At 35.3% G+C, this 20,856-nt stretch overlaps 5 protein-coding genes across 13 annotated transcripts; 2 read left to right on the top strand and 3 right to left on the bottom strand.

Annotated features, from left to right (window-relative positions):
• Window positions 1-8: 8 nt before the first annotated feature.
• LOC104782212 (serine/threonine-protein kinase ATG1c) lies at window positions 9-4,540 on the bottom strand. Of its 9 annotated transcripts, none has more exons than XR_015597232.1 (14): window positions 4,032-4,540; window positions 3,676-3,793; window positions 3,518-3,576; window positions 3,183-3,247; window positions 2,895-2,988; window positions 2,738-2,818; window positions 2,533-2,641; window positions 2,073-2,145; window positions 1,605-1,990; window positions 1,442-1,522; window positions 1,167-1,332; window positions 774-1,062; window positions 627-697; window positions 9-491 (listed from the first exon to the last, which is right to left on the bottom strand). XR_015597232.1 is itself a non-coding variant. In XM_010507076.3 (13 exons), exons 1-13 carry the CDS (start codon window positions 4,266-4,268, stop codon window positions 234-236), a joined length of 2,196 nt encoding a protein of 731 aa, XP_010505378.2. In that variant the 5' UTR covers window positions 4,269-4,540; the 3' UTR covers window positions 9-233. The 9 variants fall into 9 exon arrangements, 7 of the variants coding, with proteins under 7 accessions (XP_010505378.2, XP_010505379.2, XP_019100488.2 ...); XR_015597233.1 differs by having other exon boundaries at window positions 1,442-1,519; XM_010507076.3 differs by having other exon boundaries at window positions 1,167-1,522.
• A 7,918-nt stretch (window positions 4,541-12,458) lies between these two features.
• On the top strand, window positions 12,459-13,445 carry LOC104782210 (protein VACUOLELESS GAMETOPHYTES-like). The gene has a single exon (XM_010507075.3). The coding sequence runs from the start codon at window positions 12,491-12,493 to the stop codon at window positions 13,370-13,372; it is 882 nt and encodes a 293-aa protein (XP_010505377.1). The 5' UTR covers window positions 12,459-12,490; the 3' UTR covers window positions 13,373-13,445.
• A 320-nt stretch (window positions 13,446-13,765) lies between these two features.
• On the bottom strand, window positions 13,766-16,016 carry LOC104782206 (aldo-keto reductase family 4 member C10-like). The gene is made up of 7 exons (XM_010507072.3): window positions 15,742-16,016; window positions 15,614-15,664; window positions 15,248-15,324; window positions 15,051-15,138; window positions 14,546-14,821; window positions 14,212-14,460; window positions 13,766-14,101 (listed from the first exon to the last, which is right to left on the bottom strand). The coding sequence occupies exons 1-7, from the start codon at window positions 15,859-15,861 to the stop codon at window positions 14,018-14,020; spliced, it is 945 nt and encodes a 314-aa protein (XP_010505374.1). The 5' UTR covers window positions 15,862-16,016; the 3' UTR covers window positions 13,766-14,017.
• A 1,445-nt stretch (window positions 16,017-17,461) lies between these two features.
• LOC104784245 (uncharacterized) lies at window positions 17,462-18,162 on the top strand. Its single transcript, XM_010509299.2, has one exon. The coding sequence runs from the start codon at window positions 17,475-17,477 to the stop codon at window positions 18,144-18,146; it is 672 nt and encodes a 223-aa protein (XP_010507601.1). The 5' UTR covers window positions 17,462-17,474; the 3' UTR covers window positions 18,147-18,162.
• A 577-nt stretch (window positions 18,163-18,739) lies between these two features.
• On the bottom strand, window positions 18,740-20,804 carry LOC104782207 (NADPH-dependent aldo-keto reductase, chloroplastic-like). The gene is made up of 7 exons (XM_087510949.1): window positions 20,529-20,804; window positions 20,301-20,351; window positions 20,010-20,086; window positions 19,821-19,908; window positions 19,415-19,690; window positions 19,085-19,333; window positions 18,740-18,985 (listed from the first exon to the last, which is right to left on the bottom strand). The coding sequence occupies exons 1-7, from the start codon at window positions 20,646-20,648 to the stop codon at window positions 18,896-18,898; spliced, it is 951 nt and encodes a 316-aa protein (XP_087367075.1). The 5' UTR covers window positions 20,649-20,804; the 3' UTR covers window positions 18,740-18,895.
• Between the last annotated feature and the right edge of the window lie 52 nt (window positions 20,805-20,856).

The following is a 20,856-nucleotide window of genomic DNA, read 5'->3' as shown; positions in this document are numbered from 1 at the left end:
CAGACTAATGGAAAAACAAAAGGATTGGGATCAAGATAGAACAAATAAAATGTTACAACACCGATCAATAATCACACACATTATATCCCCCAACGTCCCTCCAGATTTAACCCCAAAAGAATAAGAATTATATGATTTTGCTGTACAAAAAACAAATACATTTTCCTCTTTTAGAATAATTCAAAAAAAAAGAACACAAGAAGAACAAGAGAACCCAAACGGAGTGAATGGGTTTATGATTGTCTGTTCATCATGGCTAATGATGATCCTTGCATCTGACCACCTGAACTTTTTCTGTGTGATTGTAGATGTTTTAACCTTCTGCTGAGGAAATCGATATATGTCCTGAGACGATACCTGACTGAGTTTGTTAGAGACAATGGGGGGTTCAGAATCAGCATTGGTGCTTCTACTAGAAGAAATACCAGCAATCGCACCGCTTTTGAATATTGGTTTCCAGCGTTCTCTATATCTCCCATATACTCCTTAACCTACAAAGACAGTCACGCTAATGGAGTTGAGAAATATACTTTGTATATGAGAATGCATAACAGACAAATTGACTGTTTTGTTTCTAGTTTTGGATTGTTCATCAAATTCTCAGGGAAAAGGCAAAGGAAACTTACTCCTCCAAGCTTTCCAAGATCAAGGGCTGCTTCAAATATAGTCTCCATTGCATCCGGCATTTTTATATTTCCTACAACCAACTCCTTTTAAGATCTTGAATACCTCAGAAACAGATAAGTTTTGTTTACCTCAAAGAAGAAACATACCAGGTTCAATACTCTTGGCAACTTCTTCAGCAAGCTCAATCTCCTGGATAAACTGCCTCTGAATCTGAGAGGACATCTCCTCCGATCCATCATGGCTGAGACCAGTAATTTTATCAGAATTGTGGGTATCGTATTTCAGGCTGCTACTTCTTAGTCTGATAATGTCTTGGTTTGGGCTTCCTTCCAGAGCTGAAATTGCCTGAGTATGACATATGTGCAGTGCCTGTTTCCAAATTGCCAGAATCGCCAATTGGATCGAGAACGCTTCTAAATGTCTGTCAGATTCAATCTATGCAAAGAATCATGAAAATAAATTTACTCAGAAACTCATGATGGCCAGTGATGGCACGATGGTAATACAAGACTATCTATAAACAGTGTAAGTTTGGTTACCCTTTCATGAACTAATTCTGTAATTGTTGCTGCACATTTTCTCAGAGACCTGATTCTTGTCAGACTGTGAGTTGATGGCTGTTCAAAAGCATCTCCAAGATCCAGAGACCCATGAGAAGTGCTTGGGGCAGAGTTCTGACTGTCCAGGCTATCAAACCGACCAATGCTGTTGCCAGTAGCACCAGTTATTGGCATGGGAGCCGTTGAACTTATGCTTCTGTTGAATAATTCTACAGGAGGAGACTTGAATGGGAAATTATACGGCTTCGACGAACCTGATGAAGATGATGGCATATCCACTGGTGGTCCAGATACGAGAACAAAATCTTGATCCATGGAGTCTTGAGAATCATCTACTGCAGAACTGATATAAGTGAGAACCCAAACAAGAAACTTTTTCATTCTCAACAGTGTAGAATATAGTAGAGATTCAGTTACCTCTTCCTGGAGCAATAAGTGATCTGGAATCAGTCAATCCTGTAGGCACCCTACGGTTTCTCCTATCCGAATTTATTTGAGTTTCAAATCTAAATCTATCGTTTTCCTCTCTTTGGTTGATTCTACTATGTTCAGAAGTATGTTCTGGATATCTTAAAGGACTAGATTCCGCCTCCCTTCCTTCAGCTCTGGTATCAACGTTAAATCCAGAGGACGACATCATTGAGGACGTCTTTTTCAAATTGGAAGGGCTCCCGTCAGGTCCACTTGAATCATCATCTAGAAAGAATGGCAAACAGTCTTCTTGAGAACTTTCTTCCATGTTTCTTGAGGGACTGCTTCCAGAAGAAAGAAAACCGTCCATTGTTCTTAATCCCAATCTACTCCTGCAGCACAGATAATTTCATCAGTACAAATGGTTGCATAAAGGAGAGTAAAAGCATTAGTCACGACAAATGTCAAATCTACCTTGAGAAATCATATGCCTGCCTGTCCGAAAGAAAAGGGTGATTAAAGAACTCTTCAAATGTCAAACGTTCCACTGCGAAAGACAAGATATTCAAGAATGGCTTGCGATCGCATTGGATACACACAGACTAGGACCATAATAAAGTGGTGTAGGAGATGAATAGAGTTCAGTGTAAACCACTATTTAAATCACATCTCTAAGTTCTGGAACCATGAGTTACTCGGAAAACTAGACCAGTCTAGACTGAAATGGCAACAGTAACAATATCTATATTCAATTATGCTAATCAAACAAATAACTATGAACATGTTTGAATTGCCAGTTCAACGTGGCCACAGTTCTATATACTTTTACGTTTTTTAGGCCAACACACATATGCCAATAGACATATGGGTCTCATGCAAAAGAATTGTAGCCTCAACTAACTTCCAGCAGAATTGAATTTAAACTGATGCTGACCTGGATTACGGCGCAGTAACTTCTGGCACAGATCTATACAGTCCAAACTTAAATCTCTACAGTCCGCTGGAAAATGTAATTCGGTTGATCTTATTATGTTTTGAAGCAACTGTGAAGACAAGATGGAGAATGTGTTAGTTTATGCACCAGAAGACAAACACTTGCATACACTATAGAAATCAGTGAGAGAAAGAGAATACAAAACCTGAATTTGGCTGTTTCCTGTAAACGGAGTTCTGCCTGTCACAAGTTGAAATAATATAGCACCAACACTCCAGAGGTCTGCCTGTGTATTAAGCTAGATTGTAAGGAGGTCAAGTTAAGAGAAAAGTCTAGGTACCATAGTATGAGAAAGGTCTGACCTTTGCATCATACTTCTGAAGTTGCATAATCTCTGGGGCCATATACAATGGTGAACCACATAAAGTCTCTGCGAGCCCCCTAGGTTGCAGCGATCTGCATTAAGAAAAAAGTGTGATGTTCAAAATGAGGGAGGGGGTACAATAAGCATAATCCCCCAAGAAAAGCATGAAATTACCTAGAAACTCGACAATATACAATCAAAAGTAGCTGGAGCCCATTTGAAACCTTGTCTAATTCATTCATATTACACTCTTTGATCTAGTAACAAGGGGTGCTGATGACAATACCTTGCAAATCCAAAATCAGCAATCTTCAGATCTGCATCAGTTTCATCTGTGGATAGAAGAAGATTCTGTTTCAAAAAACGGAAGAACCTTAGATATTAAATTTGAACAAAGATGGAATCTCCAAGACTCTATCCCTTGGAAAGCATATCCAATGAAAATAGAAGAAAACATGTTTGATTGGAAACTAACAGATCACCATTCTACAACATCCTTTCATCTTTTTGAAAGGTTTCTATCATTTAACAAAGAGCTCAACTAACACAGTAATCTGCTTAACAACAAAAAAAACACCTAATGCACAGAAGATCATTGAAAGGAACGAGAAGCAGACACACCTGAGGCTTTAAATCACGGTGAATAATATTATTGTCACGAAGAACTTGTAAACCGGCGGCTGTTACATCAAAAAAATCGTATGAGATTAAAAAAAAATGGTTCTTTCAACCCAAACAAAACAACAAAACAGAGTAAGTTAAGTGTCACTAGAATTTACCTAACTGCTGCATGAAATGCTTAGCAGTAGCTTCAGGAACACTTCCACGTCTCTGGACATACACAGACAAGTCACCTCCTTTGCAGTATTCCAACACTAAATGCACTTTCCCAGGAGACTGCATCACATTGCACAAAACAAAACAATCATCAACCTTCCAAATCTAGACTCAAATTTGTTCCACAATTCAAGCTTAATTTCATGCATATAATCCAAAATTCAACGGCAAATATCTCAAAATTGAGTGACAAAACATCTTAACAAAGCTAACCTCATTCTCAATTTCAAGCTAGAAACAGAGAGCCGAGCAAAAAATAAATAAAAATCGAAACTTTTTTAAGTTAAAAGAAAAAAACCTTGATCATGTCGATCATACGGATGATGTTAGGATGATTGATCCTCCTTAAGATATAAATCTCAGACATGAGACTCTCCTGAAGCTTCTTGTTAAGCCTATCCATGGCGATCTCCTTGATAGCAACCTCAGTGCCGTCAACGCGGTGCCTCGCTTCCCAAACGACCGAGAAAGAACCCGACCCGATTTGCCGACGCATCAAGTAGTCTCCAACGACCCGACCCGTGAACTGAGCCATTTTAATTTCTCCGATAAACCGGCGCCGAGAATATAGAGGATCGAAAAGGTTGGAGCTTTTAGAAAAGTTGAGCTGAGAGAGAGAGAGAGAGAGAGAGAGAGAGAGAGGAATCTTTTTGGAATTTTTTTTTTTAAAACGATTGAAATATTGGATTCGATTGGGTGTGTGTATTCGGATAATGAAGAGAGATAGATAGAGTCAAAGAGAGACAGAGAGGTTAGTGAAAATTGTATAATGTTTTGAGATTTTTTTTTTATTATTCTAAGAATCTTGGTGCTAACAACGTTTATTTTGGTTTATATGATAAAGATCAGGAAATTAATTTAATGATTAATACTAATTAATGTAATTGTTAAGATTATTACGTCACGGCTTTAGTGGGAAAAATGGGATTTGTTATGAGATAATTTGTGGTTTGAGAATTGAGATTACCTTAAGTTGGTTGCTTTTTATGTTGATTCAAAGATTGAGGCATGAAATAGTAAAACATGTTACGGTGCGGGTGCGGCAAGCTCCACGGTAAACTTCCTAGTTCTTTTGTTCGTTCTGTTATTCGTTTTCTTTCTTCAAGTGTGAAAAATTGGTTAGGTGTTTGTGAAATGTATTTCTAGTCCGAAATAGGGATGGTTGAGTATATTATTAGTTAATAAGCAATATAGGGACGCTAATAAAAGTTTATTGATACTTTTGTATTTGTATGTTTTATATGTACCGACCGTTTTAAAATGGACTCATTCCTTTGCTCAAAAAATGTCAAATGTCTTGATCACTACTGTTCATCTATGGTGTTATTAGTATATGTCTCGGCCATGCTAGGATATAATAATACTCGTTTGTTTTATGGTTTAGTGACTTGTCAAATGATTATGGATGTTAATTAGTTTTAATAAGTATCAAGGTTCCTGACATTGTGTGTAACTGTTTGTTTGTTTGGTTTTAAACCAAAGTAACAAAGCAGAGCAGCAGCTTTGGCTTAAATAGAGCGATCAAGATTTTCCACGTGGCGTCTTATGATTTGTTGTTGCATCCACGAGTTTCCCCACGTCATTATTATATGAGTTTTGCAAGGTTTAATAGACGAGCAACCTTTTGAATGTTACGGATTTCAAATAAGGCCCATATTTATTAGGTTAAAGGTCCGTTTTAGTGACCATCGCTAACCAGGTTGAATTAAAATTGAAAATTACTTCGGTTCTTGGTCGGTTCTGTAACTGGTTCAATGAATTTGCCTCGGTTTACCAAAAACATTCTTGGAAAATGGAATTGCAAAGCCTGGAAATTAGGATCTCACTAACCTTTATTTTTTTTACTTTTTTAATTATTATTTTATATATAATTCTACCAGTTTGGCTTTCTTAATGGTATAATTTTTTAAAAAATATATATAGAAACAGTAAAAAATAAATATTGGTGTGGAGAAAACTAATTTCTCAGTAAACATTTGCTCTATTTTGTAAAATTTCCTATTACTTTAATGAATTATAGTGGATTGAATTCTATTAACTATTTTATAAAATTCTTTTGCAAAATAAATATATTTTGATGTTTTGATGGAAATTTTATTAGTATTATTTCTTCTAAAAAACACTTTTACGTAAATAGAAGAACCGTTCAATGTTCTATGTTCGTACATTCTTTTTTTTCAGATCCTACAACAGCTTGCCACTGGTGAAAGTGTAATCCCCGATGGTATCGCAGGAAAGCTATCTATCATTGCAAATGTGATCGAAGGGATAAACCCATCAGACGTCCTCATCGTACGCACTCAACCGTTCTTCGAGAAGTGACTAAGGTGCTAGATACCTTGGTAAATGTACCATTACCCGTCCTTATTACCAAGTCTCTCTGTGGCCACAGTTCCTTATTTTGTGGTTGATTGATGCAGACATAACTAACATGTTCTCTTTTTCGTTTTTAATTTTGGATTTCTAGTATTCTTAAGAATTTCCTCTAAGCGTAAAAGTCAAATCTCGTTTCCTTAATGCTAGTTTTAATGAACCAAATTTCTTTAAATTATTTTTTTAATTTGCCTTTTTCCTAAAATTTTTCATATTTGCCATTTTTTATAACTATTTTTCTCCTTAAAAACTAAAAATTTAAGAATATTTTTTTTTCATAAAATACATACTTAATAACAAAAACTATACCTCTTTTCTAACCCAATTTACCCAAATATAATGTGTAAAATTGTGTTTCTAAATATAAGAAAATGGCAAAATTGAAATAATTTTAAGAGATGGCAAAATCTATAAATGCCACTCAAAGAAGCCCTTATCTCATAATTAACTCTTAGTTTATTTGTTTTTTTACTTTCTTGAGCACAAAAGAAGAGAGAACAAAAAATATATAATTGAGATAAAAAAACATTTGAGACAGAAAAAAAGAGTGGCAAAAGGAGAGAAGATGAGTTGTAAACAATATTTAGATTATATATTATTTTCGTAATAATTGGACCAAATCATAATAAATATAAGTAAAATTTATCGTTTAAATTCACATGTCAACATATATCACAAAATAATAAATTCTAAAATTCAAATGAATAACAAAGTAGATAATAACTGTTTACTAAATTACTAATCTTAGCAAAAGACACTAAAAAAAGGACAAGCTAAGGGACGTGGCAAACCAAACAAAAAATGTACCGAAAAGAGAATAAAGCGAACTTGACACGCCTAGGTGGCCAATATACAACCAGAGGAGCTATAGAAAACCTCTATAAATTAATAATATTTGGATCATAAAAATCTATTAATTTATAAAGATTTTAATTATCAAAAAATTAATATTAATACTTTTCTAATTTGGTAAAAGAAATTAAAAATAAAATTTAATTGTTATAACTAATATTTTTATAAAATTAATTATAAGGAAAATAACAATTATCATTTTTTTGAAGATAGCACTCAAATATTTTTATATATAAAATATTAAAAATGAACTCTAATAAAAATTAATGTATATACATATATTTAGATAATTTTATATAATTATTAATTTATATTATTGATGGGACTATATATCTATAAAAAATTCTTAAAAAATATTATTTTATTATATTATTGAATAGTGTCCAAAATTACACTAAACCCAACTTGAGACAGAAAAAAATTATTAATTTACAAAAATTATTAATTTATAAAAATTATTAATTTACCTTGTATTAATTTATAGATGTTGTAGTTAGTCAATGCAATCATCAGTTTAAACGAATATATATTAATAGAATGAGGCACGTGCCCACCAATCCGCCCCTGTACATGGTCGTTTTGAGTTATAATTGATTTTATTAGTATATGGTTTGGTACATAAAATGCCAAATTGCCAATACAATATATCTGTGTCCAAATAATTAAACTCCTACAAGTTTAAAAAAAAAAAAAAAAGAATAAGAAGAAACAACTGATTACCAGTATACACATATTCACATGTACTTATTACAAATAAATATTTTAAGGGGTGAAAAAAAAATATAGCTATTTAGGTGAATCTTTTGCTTTGCATGAAGAGTATAGGGTGGTCCACGTTTTGTACTAATCAATTCCATACGTTTCCTAAGAGGAATAGAGATAAGAGATATATAGAATATTCCAATTCCTAGGTAGATTATGAATCGATGTACTCTATATAAACATGTACATATGAGAGTTAATATTAGTTGGACCATATCTCTCCAGTTACTTACAAACGAAGCGAAGCGAGAGAAAAAAATTTGAAGAGTAAAAAAGAGAAACGTGGCCAAAGTGATCATGGTGAATACAGATGAACCCCTATCACGAAGCCGATGTTGGTGAGTCGATAGTTACTACTGTGAAAATTAAGTTATTCAATTGTTCTTATTATATACTTATTCAAGCCTTCAGGTTCTAAACGAAAACATAGTTTGTTATATGATGAGCTGCAGGTTGGATTCATGGCATTACAACTTAGTGATGCACGTCCTCATCATAATAACCTGTGCTACATTGTTTTTGATTCTACGAGGCAACCCACGAGTGACGGAAACGCCCCAAGAGGATAACATCTATCTTTTCAATCTACATAGCGTCATTGGTTCCTACATGTTGTCAGGAGCGTCGGAATTGTTTTCAGTGCAGCACCGCGCGCGAGCTAGGAATCTTTATGGGACGCATCAGTCATGTGTTGGGCATCGTTGCCATCATCTTACTCTTCTACGTTGTTTCACCGTTAGTCGCTCTTTGTGTTGGTATAGTCGCTTCTATATGGACCGTATCAGCTCTTCTCTACTCTTTGGTACAGTTAATTTGTTGGGTGGCAGCAAATGATTTCCAAGCTGATTTGAAATCCTCGTCCAACGCATGATTTATGGATGTCTTGTTTTACTTGTGATCTCTCTTCTTATTATTATTATTATTTTTTTTTGTTTTTCATACCTAGCTAGAACTTGTCTACGTTAGAGACTTGTGAATTATATCATCGAGATTTCCAAGTGTTTTATTTTTCTTTTCAGATTAAAATCAAAGTCTACCTTAAAAACCCTCATTGGAAATATTCGGACGAAAGGTCAAATTTAAGAGTTTAAGATCGAGACTAATAAATAAACAATCGAATCCCAACTTCTATAACTATTTTTTTGTTGATTGAGAATTTAAGATCTTCATGACTGTTTTATTATTATCCTCTAGTGCTACCAAATCAAAGGACACGAAATATATGTCTATGACTTCATGAACTCACATTCTACAACATCCTTTCATCTTTCTGAAAAGTTCTAACATGAGACTCTCCTGAAGCTTCTTGTTAAGCCTATCCATGGCGATCTCCTTGATAGCAACCTCAGTGCCGTCAACGCGGTAAATTTCTTAGTTCTTTTGTTCGTTGGTATTCGTTTTCTTTAGTATGAAAAAATTGGCAAGTGTTTTGATCACTACTGTTCATCAATGGTGTTATAGTAGGAATAATAATACTCGTTTGTATACGGTTTAGTGACTTGTCAAATGATTATGGATGTTAATTAGTTTTAAGTATTAAAGTTCCTGACATTATGTGTAAACTGTGTTTGGTTCAAAACAAATGTATTTGTTTTGTATAAGCCATATCAGAATCACAAGTAGATCGATCGAATCATATGAACTTCTATGAATGTTTTGTGGTTTATTAGGCGTGTCGTGTGTGTATTGATGTCTAAAGTGCATGCAAGTCTTATATATTCAAATCCCAAAACCGAGAGTTTCACTGTCCATATTTAATTTGCGTCAATACTATATAATAGGCATGTAAACTGAGCGGATATCCGGTTTTTTTTGGATACCCGTATCCATATCCGTATCCGTTTTATCCGTAATTTGTTATTTGTATTCGTATCCGAAAATTTTGGATATCCGTAATCCGGATATCCTCCGTGAAAAAACGAATATTCGTTTTAAAATTTAGTATTATCCGTATCTGTATCCGAATATAATTGATATCCAGAAAAAAACGGATATCCATTATTCGTTTTAAAATTTAGCACAATCCATATTCGTATCCGTATCCGTTTTATCCGCTATCTTACTATCCGTATTCATATCCGTTTGTTCGGATATCCATTTTTTTCAGAGCGGATTCAGATACGAATACGGATATCCGCAGATAACAGATGATAATCTCATGCCTACTATATAATTCACCTAAAACCAAAAAAAAAAAAAAAGACAAAGATTCCACTGTCCGATTTTCCAAACAATGAAGAGAGCACTTTCCTTTCTCATTCTGGTCAAGACCGAGTGAAATATATGTCACACTGATTGAACGTAAAACCAATTGGAATTCAAGTCCAATTGACCTAGTCAATCCATATCTTTATCCTATATCCTTAGACAAAGATATATATAGCTATTAATAAAGACTTATCAGAGTTGGCATCAAAGATAGCAAGCATCATACGGAATGTATACTTCTTTTCAAGTTTTTCTCCCGGCCGTAATGAAAACTCTTGAATATAGGAACATATAAATATAATAGATAAGTTTTACCCGTAATGCATGAAAAACTTTGAACGTTGAATATAGAAACATATGAATAAATCAAAGTCTACGATTATACTAACTTGACACGTTATTTTGTCTGCAGGCAAACCTCGGCAACCAACTATATATATACACAATCGAGGGATAACTAATTGTAACGATATATATTTTGCATAAAATGGAGACATGGATAGTAATTATAATTGCTATTTCTTCTTGTTTTGGTGTTTTCGTATTTCTTGTGGCCTTGGCTGGAGCCGGAGGCAAAGGTGGGGGTGGTCATGACGGCGGAGGAGGAGGAGGAGGTGAGGATGGCGGCGGAGATGTGGAAATGGGTGCTGGAGTAAACGGAGGTGGCGTTGGCGGTGATGGAAGTGGCGGGGGTCATGGAGGGTTTTGGTCCTTTTGGAGTGGTGGTGGCGGAGGGGATGGAGGTGGAGGCGGCTGGGGCGGAGGCGGAGGCGGCTTTGGTGGTGACGGAGGTGGTGGAGGTTTTGGCGGCGGCGGCGGGGGTGGGGATGGAGGTGGAGGCGGCGGAGGAGGAGGTGGAGGAGGAGGTGGAGGAGGTTGCTGACCTTTGGTGTTTAATATCATTTAGAAAAGTTCATGTTAGGAAAAATTCATAGAATTTATTTCATGTGAAAATTGTTAGTTTTGTGAAGCATTTTGAATTTTAGTAGTCTATATTTTATTTGTTGATTATTTTTAAGTATATTATTTGTAGTTCTTGTGAAGATCGTTTGGTTTTCCTAATTAGCGGTATGTATGTGACCAATATTATATATACTATGGTAATGTATAATATTATCCTACCAACAGTGCTATATATATAAACATAGTTTGGAACTTTGGATGAATGTTTTTAAGCCAAATTGGAACACATCGAACGGTGCAAATTATTGCTTCACCTAATTTATGCATACATGGTATATTAATTACTTAACGATGAGACTAAGTCACAAATTGAAGAAGTAAATATCACAGGGCAAGACTCCATCAAGTGGTTCCTAATTTCCTATTAATAGAGAGAAGTTCTGATTGGTTTTTATTTTTCCTCTTTCTTTTTTTTTTCGTAAACAATTCAATTTTTTTCTTTTACTTTTTTTTAGTACTGAATTACTGATAAAGATTTACAACCCTAGGCTACACACATGATAGAATATGCGATGCAAATTTATTTTTGGTTCTGAAACCAAGCTCACCAAGTTACTGAAACCATATATTATCATTTTTTACATGCCAAAATTTTAGATAATTGAAAGAAAATTTTATTTTCATATATAAACCATACTAGCAAAACTTAATAAAAGCATTATCATTCTTGACATGTTTGTAAAATGGTTGTCTGTTATATCGTCAGTCTAAAGTTTAAACTAGTTTAAAATGGTTGTATGATCAGGTTGACGAATCAGTTTCTATAGTTCTTCCAAGCAATTAAGATGGAAAATCGTGGTATGGTATATTATTACGGCTGTGAATGGCAATAGATTTTTCATTGTTTTTTAGTTTTTAGATTTTGGTTTTTGAATTTTCGGATGAATCTAGTTTTTAAAGAATCTATTTTTAAAAAAAATCTTGAATGATAAAAAATAGATTTTCAAAAAATCAAAAACCAAAATCCACTTAAAAACTAGTTACCATTTAAGACCTACATATCACACTGTATGCATTGTATATCAAACCATGTTGCCATTATTAAACCCTATTAGCCAAACTTCAATCGAAGCATTATCATGCGTGACATGTTTGTGACATGTTGTATATTGACATGTTTGTGACATGTTGTCTATTTTTTTTTTGTAGTGTTGTGACATGTTGTCTATTGTCAGTCGTCTAAACTGGTTATAAAAAAAGTTATAAAGAATAATTGTTCTCTTTATCGCTTTGACCAAAATCTGCTGTTTTTCGTGATTAGTGTTTTTAGATTTAGATTAAATCGTTTGCCAGTATAGGAAAATATGTAACAATAGCACTTTTAAAGATTAGTACATAGCACTCAGCATATACGTTATTGTGTTGTTCTTTTAACCAACCTATCTTTGTGTGATTCTAAATGAACAATAAGCATAATAAGAATAGAGACTTTTCCACCTCTTTGGTCCGTCAACTCGTCGAAAGTCAACTAATAAAGGTGTGCCACTCTGTCACACTAGTAAACATATACAACTCTCATTTTAATAGTTCGACGAAATTTCAATATATTCCAACACCAAACACAACTATTGTTCTTGCTGAACCCAAAAAACGGTAAAGATGGCTCCAAGAACACAAAAACAGCGAACCACTCAGCATTTCACGCACATTCATCCATTGACGGAGTTTAACAGTATCGGTGACTTCATCTGCGACGGCTGCAAAACCTACGGCTCAGGTACGACCTATAGATGCGAACCATGCAATTACGATCTCCATGAATATTGCGCCACATGTCCCCTTACCTTCCCAACCTTCATTCATCCTCAGCATGCGCTCAACCTCGTTGTTCGGAAACAACAGTCCACGCGCCAAAATGACCGTGTGTGCGACATCTGCGACGAGTCTGTGGAAGGATTGTTCTACAGATGCAAGTTATGTGAGTTTGACGTGCATCCGCTCTGCACGCAGCTGCCTCAGCACGTCAGGCACGTGCTTCACCCTCCCCATCACGTGGAGTTTCGTCAGGCGGGAGCTAGCCAGTGTATGGTTTGTCATGGCCGGTGCCAATCTTGGAGGTATAGGTGTGAGCTATGTAGATTCGATATTCATATGGAATGTATCTTAGCCGTGTGCAACACGTCACCTTCTGACCAGACCGAAGCATCGAGTACTAAGAGCAGAGGGCTTAAGCCAGAGGGAGGACAACCATCGTCGTCGGTGCCGTGGCAACAACCGCATTTTGGTTATCCGTATGCGTATGGACCACCGATGGGTCAACAACCTTATTTTAATCATCATCATCCATATAATAATTACAATAATTTCAACTACATGAACGGGTTCAATATGAATCCGGGACAAGTACCACCAGCGGCTGGGCCAGGTCAAAAGCCGGGTCCGAGTAAGGGGTGGAGAATGTTTACTGTTGCATCGAAGCTAACAATGGGAGTTGTTTCTAATGCCCTGTTTGGGTTTTCCATTGAAAGTCTCATGTCGTGACTTTTTTTTGTTTGTTTTCCATTGAAAGTCTCACAGTTAATTTTCTTTTCTAATGCATTACAAACAAAAAGTACATCCGCTCCTGACCACCACCCATTTTCGCAAATCTAACTATTACAAAAAAAAAAAAAAAAAAAAAAAAAAAAAAAGACAACGAGATGTCTCCGTTGAAGCCAGAACAAAAAGTAATCCAACATTGCACCCGTAGCCATCCATTAATTGTGGTTACAGTTGGTGACTTCATATGCCATGGCTGCAACACCCACGGAAGCGGACATACGAAAGAAAAAGAATGCTTCGCATCTTGAAGTATCATCACTTCATAGCCAGTACCAAAGCCATTAGTGGTTTTACTTTTGAGATGGCAGTCTGTAACGTTATGCACCATTAAGGTCTGGAACGTCTTTCGCTTTCAATTCGATAAATCTACTGTGTGTTTACCATCTTCAATAGTACACAACATATTACAGTCTCGTAACATGGTTTCCATATCGAATATAATTGGGGTAATGCGATGCAGCTTCCGAGGAAAACATTGAAAACGTAGCAGAACCAATTATTGAAAACTAGTAGCATTACTAAAAACTGATCTATGACAAATCGTGGAATGATTTGGCACATACAGTGACCAAATCAGCTTAAGTCTCATATCTCCCCGTCCCAGAGTTCTTCAAGACTCTTACAAGGACTCGTCTCATGAACAAATGACATGCCTCTCACCAACCTACCCTGCAACATTGAAACAACACAGACTTCAATATTCGATAACCACAAACATGTGAGCAACAGAAATAATCCCTTTGACTTATTTGGACTACAATGTGCGGAAAATAACTTACCTGTTCAATCTCAGAAAACTTGGATAACATGTCATCAGGTATGGACCAATTGAAAACATCGAAGTTCTGTTTAATCCTGTCTTCATGTGTGCTTTTCGGAAGAACACTTTGACCCATTTGGAGGCCCCAGCGAAGTGCAACTTGTGCAGGAGTCTTGCCGAGCTTCTCAGCAACACCACCAAGAATAGGGTTCTTCAAAACATCGCTCTTGAGCCACGTTGTCCCTGGAGAACCCAACGGAGAGTAACCCTACAAAAACATCAACTAAACTGTTAATTTCGAAGACATTTTCTCACTTTTATAAAAAGGATATGAATATGTTTGTTCTACATACTGAGAGGTGAACGCCTTTAGATTTGCAGAAATCCCTGAGCACGTTTTGTTGCCATGAAGGATGACACTCCACCTGGTTAACAGCAGGAGGTACGCGAGCCACCTCCAAGAGATCTGCGAGTTTCTTTGAGGAGAAATTGCTGACACCAACAGCTCTGGCCTTACCCGTATCAAAGAGTGATTCCATTGCTTTCCATGTGCTAGGAATATCAGTTGGCAATATGTTCTCTGGTTTAAAGCCAGTAGAACCTTTCTTGAGGCTAACAGGCCAGTGAATCTTCAAACGGACCACAAAAAAACTGTTAGTAAATCGAAATGGTTCCACACAAATGTTTGAACAATATCTCACACTAAGCCTTAAGACTTTAAAAAAAATGAGTGATATATACATGGTAGATAAAAACTACATCTATATGCAAGTGAAGTACCAAAATGGATTGCTGCAAGTTATGTTGAAAGAAAAGCACATAGACAAACAAAACAAGGTTTTCTAATATATTGCTTACCAGATACAGATCGACATAGTCAAGCTGCAGATCCTGTAGAGCTCTCTTCAGTGCCTCGGGCACCTCTTGAGGATCATGACAAGTACACCTTTCATACGAAAAGGTAACCAGGTTAGTATCTACATAGACTTGAGAACTGATTACAAAAGAAAAATAAATAACCTATAAGGTATTCAAAGCATAGTGATGGAGAATACCAGAGTTTGGATGTGATGAACATTTCTTCACGCTTAACAACTCCATCATCAAACAATTTCTTCAGGACTAACCCAATCTACAGGATGAACCGGGGAATTCCCAAATGAGGCAAACCAAAGATGAGCAGTGTTAAGCAAACTCATTGAGATACACAATCCATAAGAAAGAACACAACTTTTGTTTTGCTCCAAGTCCCATAAGAATAAAAAATCAAAGCTTTCCTCACACAAAGTATCAAATCGAACAAAAGACAGACACTTTTTCATAAACCGATGCAGCTTACATCTCCTATGACTTTCAAAACTTATACAAAGAAACAGAACCATAATCACAATGGAGATATAAGATGAGTTTTTTGGATTTACCTCTTTTTCGTTGCCATAGATTTGAGCACAATCAATATGGCGATAACCGATCTGCATCAAGAAGAAGAATCTTTAGTGATTTAGCTAATACAATCATTAGTCACAAATTACAAAATCAAAAGACGAACCTTAACAGCAGCTTCGACAGCGTTTCCGACGAGACCAGGATCGGCCTGCCACGTTCCGAGACCGATTGATGGAATCTTCGCTCCAGTGTTGAGCTCAAAGTATCTGATTTCGTCCGCCATGATCTGAGCTACAGAGATGTATCACCTGAAATCAACACTGAGAGTCTGATGAGACTGGTCTCTGTTAACTGTTAAGGGTTAACGTCAAGTGTGGAGAAGACCATACAGATATATCAATTTGGGCCTTTTTTTAGGCCTTTATCATTTTCATAACCAAGTTTTTTAATTTTTTTTTCCACTTATAAGTTTATAAACCAAGAATTATTGCGTTCCTTTACTAAAATAAATACAATTTTATTGATGTTATATGTCATATCAATAATGAAAAAAAAAAAAACAGAAAACAATTAATAACGTAATTGCATAACTGAAGATTTTATGGCCTTATGCTAAATTGCTAATGAAGCTATTTTACTTTTTTTTTTCAAGAAAAAACGATTTAAATATATATATATATATATATATATATATATACCGAGACTGGCTCAGTTTAGACATGTATTAATATATACATCTCCTATATAATAAAACAAAAGTACACAACATTGTTTTGTAGACTATATAATTTTAATAAGTTGGTTACAAATAGGTTATACATTAATGATAGATTAATTGGTTACTAATAGGTTATACCAAAAATCTTAAAAAGAATATTCTAAAGAATCATATCATCTAACTTACCATATTAATTTCTTTTATTAAATTATTCATCAAATAAAATCTTTTGATATCTAATTTAACATATTAATTTGTTAATTATCATTATACTTCACCTCTCATTTTTATATATAAGTCTATTTTGTGAAACAAATAAACTATCATATTATTTATTATAATTAAAAAAATAGTTTTATTTTCGGATATACCATAAGTTGAATTTTTAAAAACAAATATAAATTGTTCAATCTATAAAATATTCAAGCTTTACTAATATTGTTCTTTAGAAATAATATCTATTGAATTAAAAAAATTATTAAGTAAACGAGTCAAAATTTGAATATTTAAATTCAAATTTACAAAATTATGTCTTATAATGACATTCAAGTCATGATGTAGAATATACATTGTTGAAATAACTTCACATATATAACCTAATACAACATATTAAAATTATATTTTAAAATATAAAATACACAAAATTTTGTATAAAATAAAATTTAACCAGTGTTATAGCACAAATATTTATCTAGAATCATTAACAATATAAAACTTACAAAATATGTGTCTTTTTCAAGTCATTATATTTAGCATATGATTTTATTACATAATATTTTATCAAAAAAACTTTTAAAAACAATCATATAAATTATATTTTATATAAAAATTACAATATAAATAAAATGAATTTCAACTCATGCTCTTAATCTAGTACATAAACATTTGACAATATCGTAATGGTTGAAAACTTGAAGACACGTCCGAATTGAAAACCAGTCGTGTAACCGAACATTTCAACTTAATATTCACATATTATATCAACAATTTGACACAGAAAAATTTATAACACTAGTGACATTTTCTTCTCAATGATCAGTCAACTCTACCAAAGTCAACTAAATTACTAATTTTTGTATCAATAATGTAGAAGCTATTGCACCAAAGATCAAAAATACCATTTGGCATCCCTTAACCAACCTCTCTTCCCTTCAACTCCCAAAAATCAAGCAGCTGGGATGTCAAACACGATTCGACATTTCACGCATATCCATCCCTTAACCGAGGTCAACGGTGTTGGCACATACACGTGCAATGGTTGCAAACTGTATGGTGAGGGCAAGACCTATCGGTGCAACGAATGCGACTACGATCTCCATGAATATTGCGCTACGTGTCCTTTAAGCCTCAGAAACTCATGTCACGGGCCTGATCATGAGCTTATCCTGTACAGCGGTCCCACGCACATGAACGAACGTTCGTGCTATGTTTGCCGAGTTTACATCCAAGGGATGTTCTACATTTGCAAGAATTGCAATTTTGAATCTCACCCGCTTTGCACACACGTTCCAATGCATGCCTCATCTCTCGATCATGCAACGGTAACGAGGCAAAGAAGCCTGCACGACCATCATGGACAGCCATCGTCGCCACACCACTATGGTCACGGAAACCCCTATGGTTATGCTATACCATACCCTTATGGTGGTCATCAGTATCAGCATCAACATCAACATTCAAACATGAACACGGGTTCCCCAAAAGCAGATTCAAGTACGCCTAAAAAGAAAAAAAGTGGAGTTCTTAATGGCTTCAAGGCTGTACTAGGTGTAACTGCTGGAGTAGCAACCAATTTGCTCGTTGCATCAATTACAGGTAGCACCTTGAATGAAGAAGAGGTTATCTTCTGATGGAATGTTTTCACTTGTTTCATGGATTATGGTGTGTTTTAAGTTTGACGTTGTTTTGACATGCATATGTGACTGTGTATGTATGTACCTCGTTTCTCACATTATCGCATGACTGCAAATTGCTCTCTTTTTCATCGATCTAAATTTTTGTTTAACATATATACCAAAGTTAGTATGCTATACGAAAAGACCTAGACTACAAAAACATATTTTCAAATCTTAGAATTCTAGAAGACTCTCTTTGTAAACATATGCTTAAGTTCGATCTCAAAATTGGTTAGACAAAGAGAAGAATGTTTTTTTTTTTTTTATGATTACAAATCTTGAAAATTTCTTATATATTTTCGATATGATATTTAGAATATGCCATCTCAAAGCTACAACTTATTGTCACATTGATATCAATTCCGACTGAATCCTTATAATTTTGACTGTATATTTTATTTTAACTCGTTTGGTCTTTTTTGTTAGATAGCTAGCTCTAATAAAATGTGAATGCATGGAGTTTGATTGGTATGTTCACAAGTCACAACCATATGCAAACTCATATTTTCTGGTTTGATATAACTACAAGTCTACAATACATTACAAAATTTATAATAAGATTCGATCTTGTTATAAAAATTCAATAGAATAACAAATGTAATTGTAAATTAATATATCAGTGACAACATCCATAAGAAATTGACAAGTCCATCAGAGAGAAACCTCCCATTATTTGACAGAACAAAAAGATCAGCTAAACATCATCATATCTCGCCATCCCATAATTCTTCAATAGACTTATAAGGGCTCAGTGTCTCATGAACAAACAAGGAGCCATCGATGACTGACCTAGCCTGCATTTTTAATCCAAATAAAAAACTCTCAGTCCGAGATCATCAAGCCGAGATATAGCATAGCAACCAACTTTATGGAATGAAATCTAAAGAACGTACCTGTTCAACCTCAGAAAACTTGTTGAACAAGTCATCAGGTATTGACCAATCCAAAACATCAAAATTCTCTGTGAGTCTTCCTTCATTGGTACTCTTGGGAAGCACACTGTGACCCATTTGGAGTCCCCAGCGAAGCGCAACTTGCGCAGGAGATTTTCCAAGCTTTTCTGCGACCATATTCAGTAACGGGTACTTCAGAACATCGCTCTTGAGCCCTGTTGTCCCCGGAGAACCCAACGGTGAGTATGCCTGCCAAGAAAATATATTCATTCAACCAATGTATAAGGTAGAAAGTAAATGGATTGGTGAGGATGAGTAGTGCTGCCTTACACTGAGGTGAACACCTTTGGATTTGCAGAACTCTCGTAGCTTAGTCTGTCGCCAAAAAGGATGACATTCGACCTGGTTAACAGCAGGAGGAACACGAGCTAACTCCAAGAGATCAGCTAGTTTCTTGGTGGAGAAATTGCTTACACCTATGGCTCGTGCCTTGCCCGAATCATAGAGTGCTTCCATCGCTTTCCATGTGCTAGGAATATCTACAGGCAAAAAGTTCTCAGCCTTAATTCCAACAGAGCCTTTCTTCATCCGTGCAGGCCAGTGCATCTTCAACAACAATCACAAACAAAATGTTACGCAATAATCTTTCCCTCCATAATGCTATGTAGATTTTGTTCATAGGTTTGCTCATTTGTTCAACAACATTGTGTAACTGTTACAAGGAAGTGATGTTTACCAGATAAAGATCAACGTAGCCGAGCTGTAGATCTTGCAGAGTTTTGTTCAATGCCTCTGGGACATCTTCGGGGTCATGATCAGTACACCTTTGAAATATGATACACAATTTGTAATTTGTAAATGCAAGATGATTAAAGCTAACGTATTCACAGAAATATGTTTTAAGTATTAGACAATCAATATATACCAGAGCTTGGAGGTGATGAACAGCTCCTCGCGTTTCACTACATTGTCTTCAAACAATTTTTTCAGAACTGCCCCAATCTGTGAAAGAGAAACAGAGGAAAGCAGCAAAATGGATTCAAGAATTTGATAATGTAACAAGGCAAATGCACATATTAAAGACTCTTTTCATCAGTATTATTGTCTATCAAATAAATACTATGTCCATAAACACAACAAAGACAATTAACAAGAATTAAACTGTGTAAGATCAATTCAAGATCCAAAAAGATAGAATTATTCAGTGTGGTTCTACCTCTTTTTCGTTGCCATACAGCTTAGCACAATCAATATGACGATAGCCAATCTGCAATTAGAATTAACATTAAACATCTTCAATATGAGGAAAACAAATTGAAACAGGGTTATGGAATCATCATGATGAAGAAAAAAAAAAGAGAGAGATGGGAAGCAAATAAGAATTGAATTACATAAAAGAGATGTGAAGAAGATAAGAATCGAATTATATACATAAAAGACAAACCTTAACAGCGGCGGCCACTGCATCACCAACGAGGCCAGGAGAGGCCTGCCATGTACCGAGACCTACCGAGGGGATCTTAGCGCCGGTGTTGAGCTCGAAGCATTTGACCTCATTCGCCATGATTCAGATGTGGTTCAACGCAGTCAGCATTTGGTAACGTCCAACTATTTCAAGATAATAAAAGAGTGACAAGTGTGAGAAGAAGACGGGTTGTCTTTTTTCCTTTCCTTAATTCTAATAAGTATTGTCACGTCAGATATCACTCATTACGTGGACGGTCGCATGTATCTTATTCGTTTATTTAGGTTAACTCTTTGCTGTCCTCTGT

This window comes from Camelina sativa, chromosome 4, assembly GCF_030686135.1.
Source record: "Camelina sativa cultivar CO46 ecotype springtype chromosome 4, ASM3068613v1".
Classification (NCBI taxonomy): domain Eukaryota; kingdom Viridiplantae; phylum Streptophyta; class Magnoliopsida; order Brassicales; family Brassicaceae; genus Camelina; species Camelina sativa.
Note: the sequence above shows the minus strand (reverse complement) of the source record. Positions and strands in the feature narration are given on the sequence as shown.

What these genes read in the sequence shown, in the direction of transcription:
- LOC104782212 (XM_010507076.3), bottom strand. Translation starts at nt 4,268, where the DNA reads ATGGCTCAGTTCACGGGTCGGGTCGTTGGAGACTACTTGATGCGTCGG. An exon ending in GCTGATTTTGGATTTGCAAG is followed by an intron (nt 2,989 to 3,182) that starts GTATTGTCATCA and finishes TTCTTAATGCAG; the next exon opens with ATCGCTGCAACCTAGGGGGC. An exon ending in TTCAGAAGTATGATGCAAAG is followed by an intron (nt 2,819 to 2,894) that starts GTCAGACCTTTC and finishes CTTAATACACAG; the next exon opens with GCAGACCTCTGGAGTGTTGG.
- LOC104782210 (XM_010507075.3), top strand. Translation starts at nt 12,491, where the DNA reads ATGGCTCCAAGAACACAAAAACAGCGAACCACTCAGCATTTCACGCAC.
- LOC104782206 (XM_010507072.3), bottom strand. Translation starts at nt 15,861, where the DNA reads ATGGCGGACGAAATCAGATACTTTGAGCTCAACACTGGAGCGAAGATT. An exon ending in TTCATCACATCCAAACTCTG is followed by an intron (nt 15,139 to 15,247) that starts GTATTCTCCATC and finishes TTCGTATGAAAG; the next exon opens with GTGTACTTGTCATGATCCTC. An exon ending in CTAAAGGCGTTCACCTCTCA is followed by an intron (nt 14,461 to 14,545) that starts GTATGTAGAACA and finishes ATGTTTTTGTAG; the next exon opens with GGTTACTCTCCGTTGGGTTC.
- LOC104784245 (XM_010509299.2), top strand. Translation starts at nt 17,475, where the DNA reads ATGTCAAACACGATTCGACATTTCACGCATATCCATCCCTTAACCGAG.
- LOC104782207 (XM_087510949.1), bottom strand. Translation starts at nt 20,648, where the DNA reads ATGGCGAATGAGGTCAAATGCTTCGAGCTCAACACCGGCGCTAAGATC. An exon ending in CAGTGGCCGCCGCTGTTAAG is followed by an intron (nt 20,352 to 20,528) that starts GTTTGTCTTTTA and finishes TTCTAATTGCAG; the next exon opens with ATTGGCTATCGTCATATTGA. An exon ending in GCTACGTTGATCTTTATCTG is followed by an intron (nt 19,691 to 19,820) that starts GTAAACATCACT and finishes TTGTTGTTGAAG; the next exon opens with ATGCACTGGCCTGCACGGAT.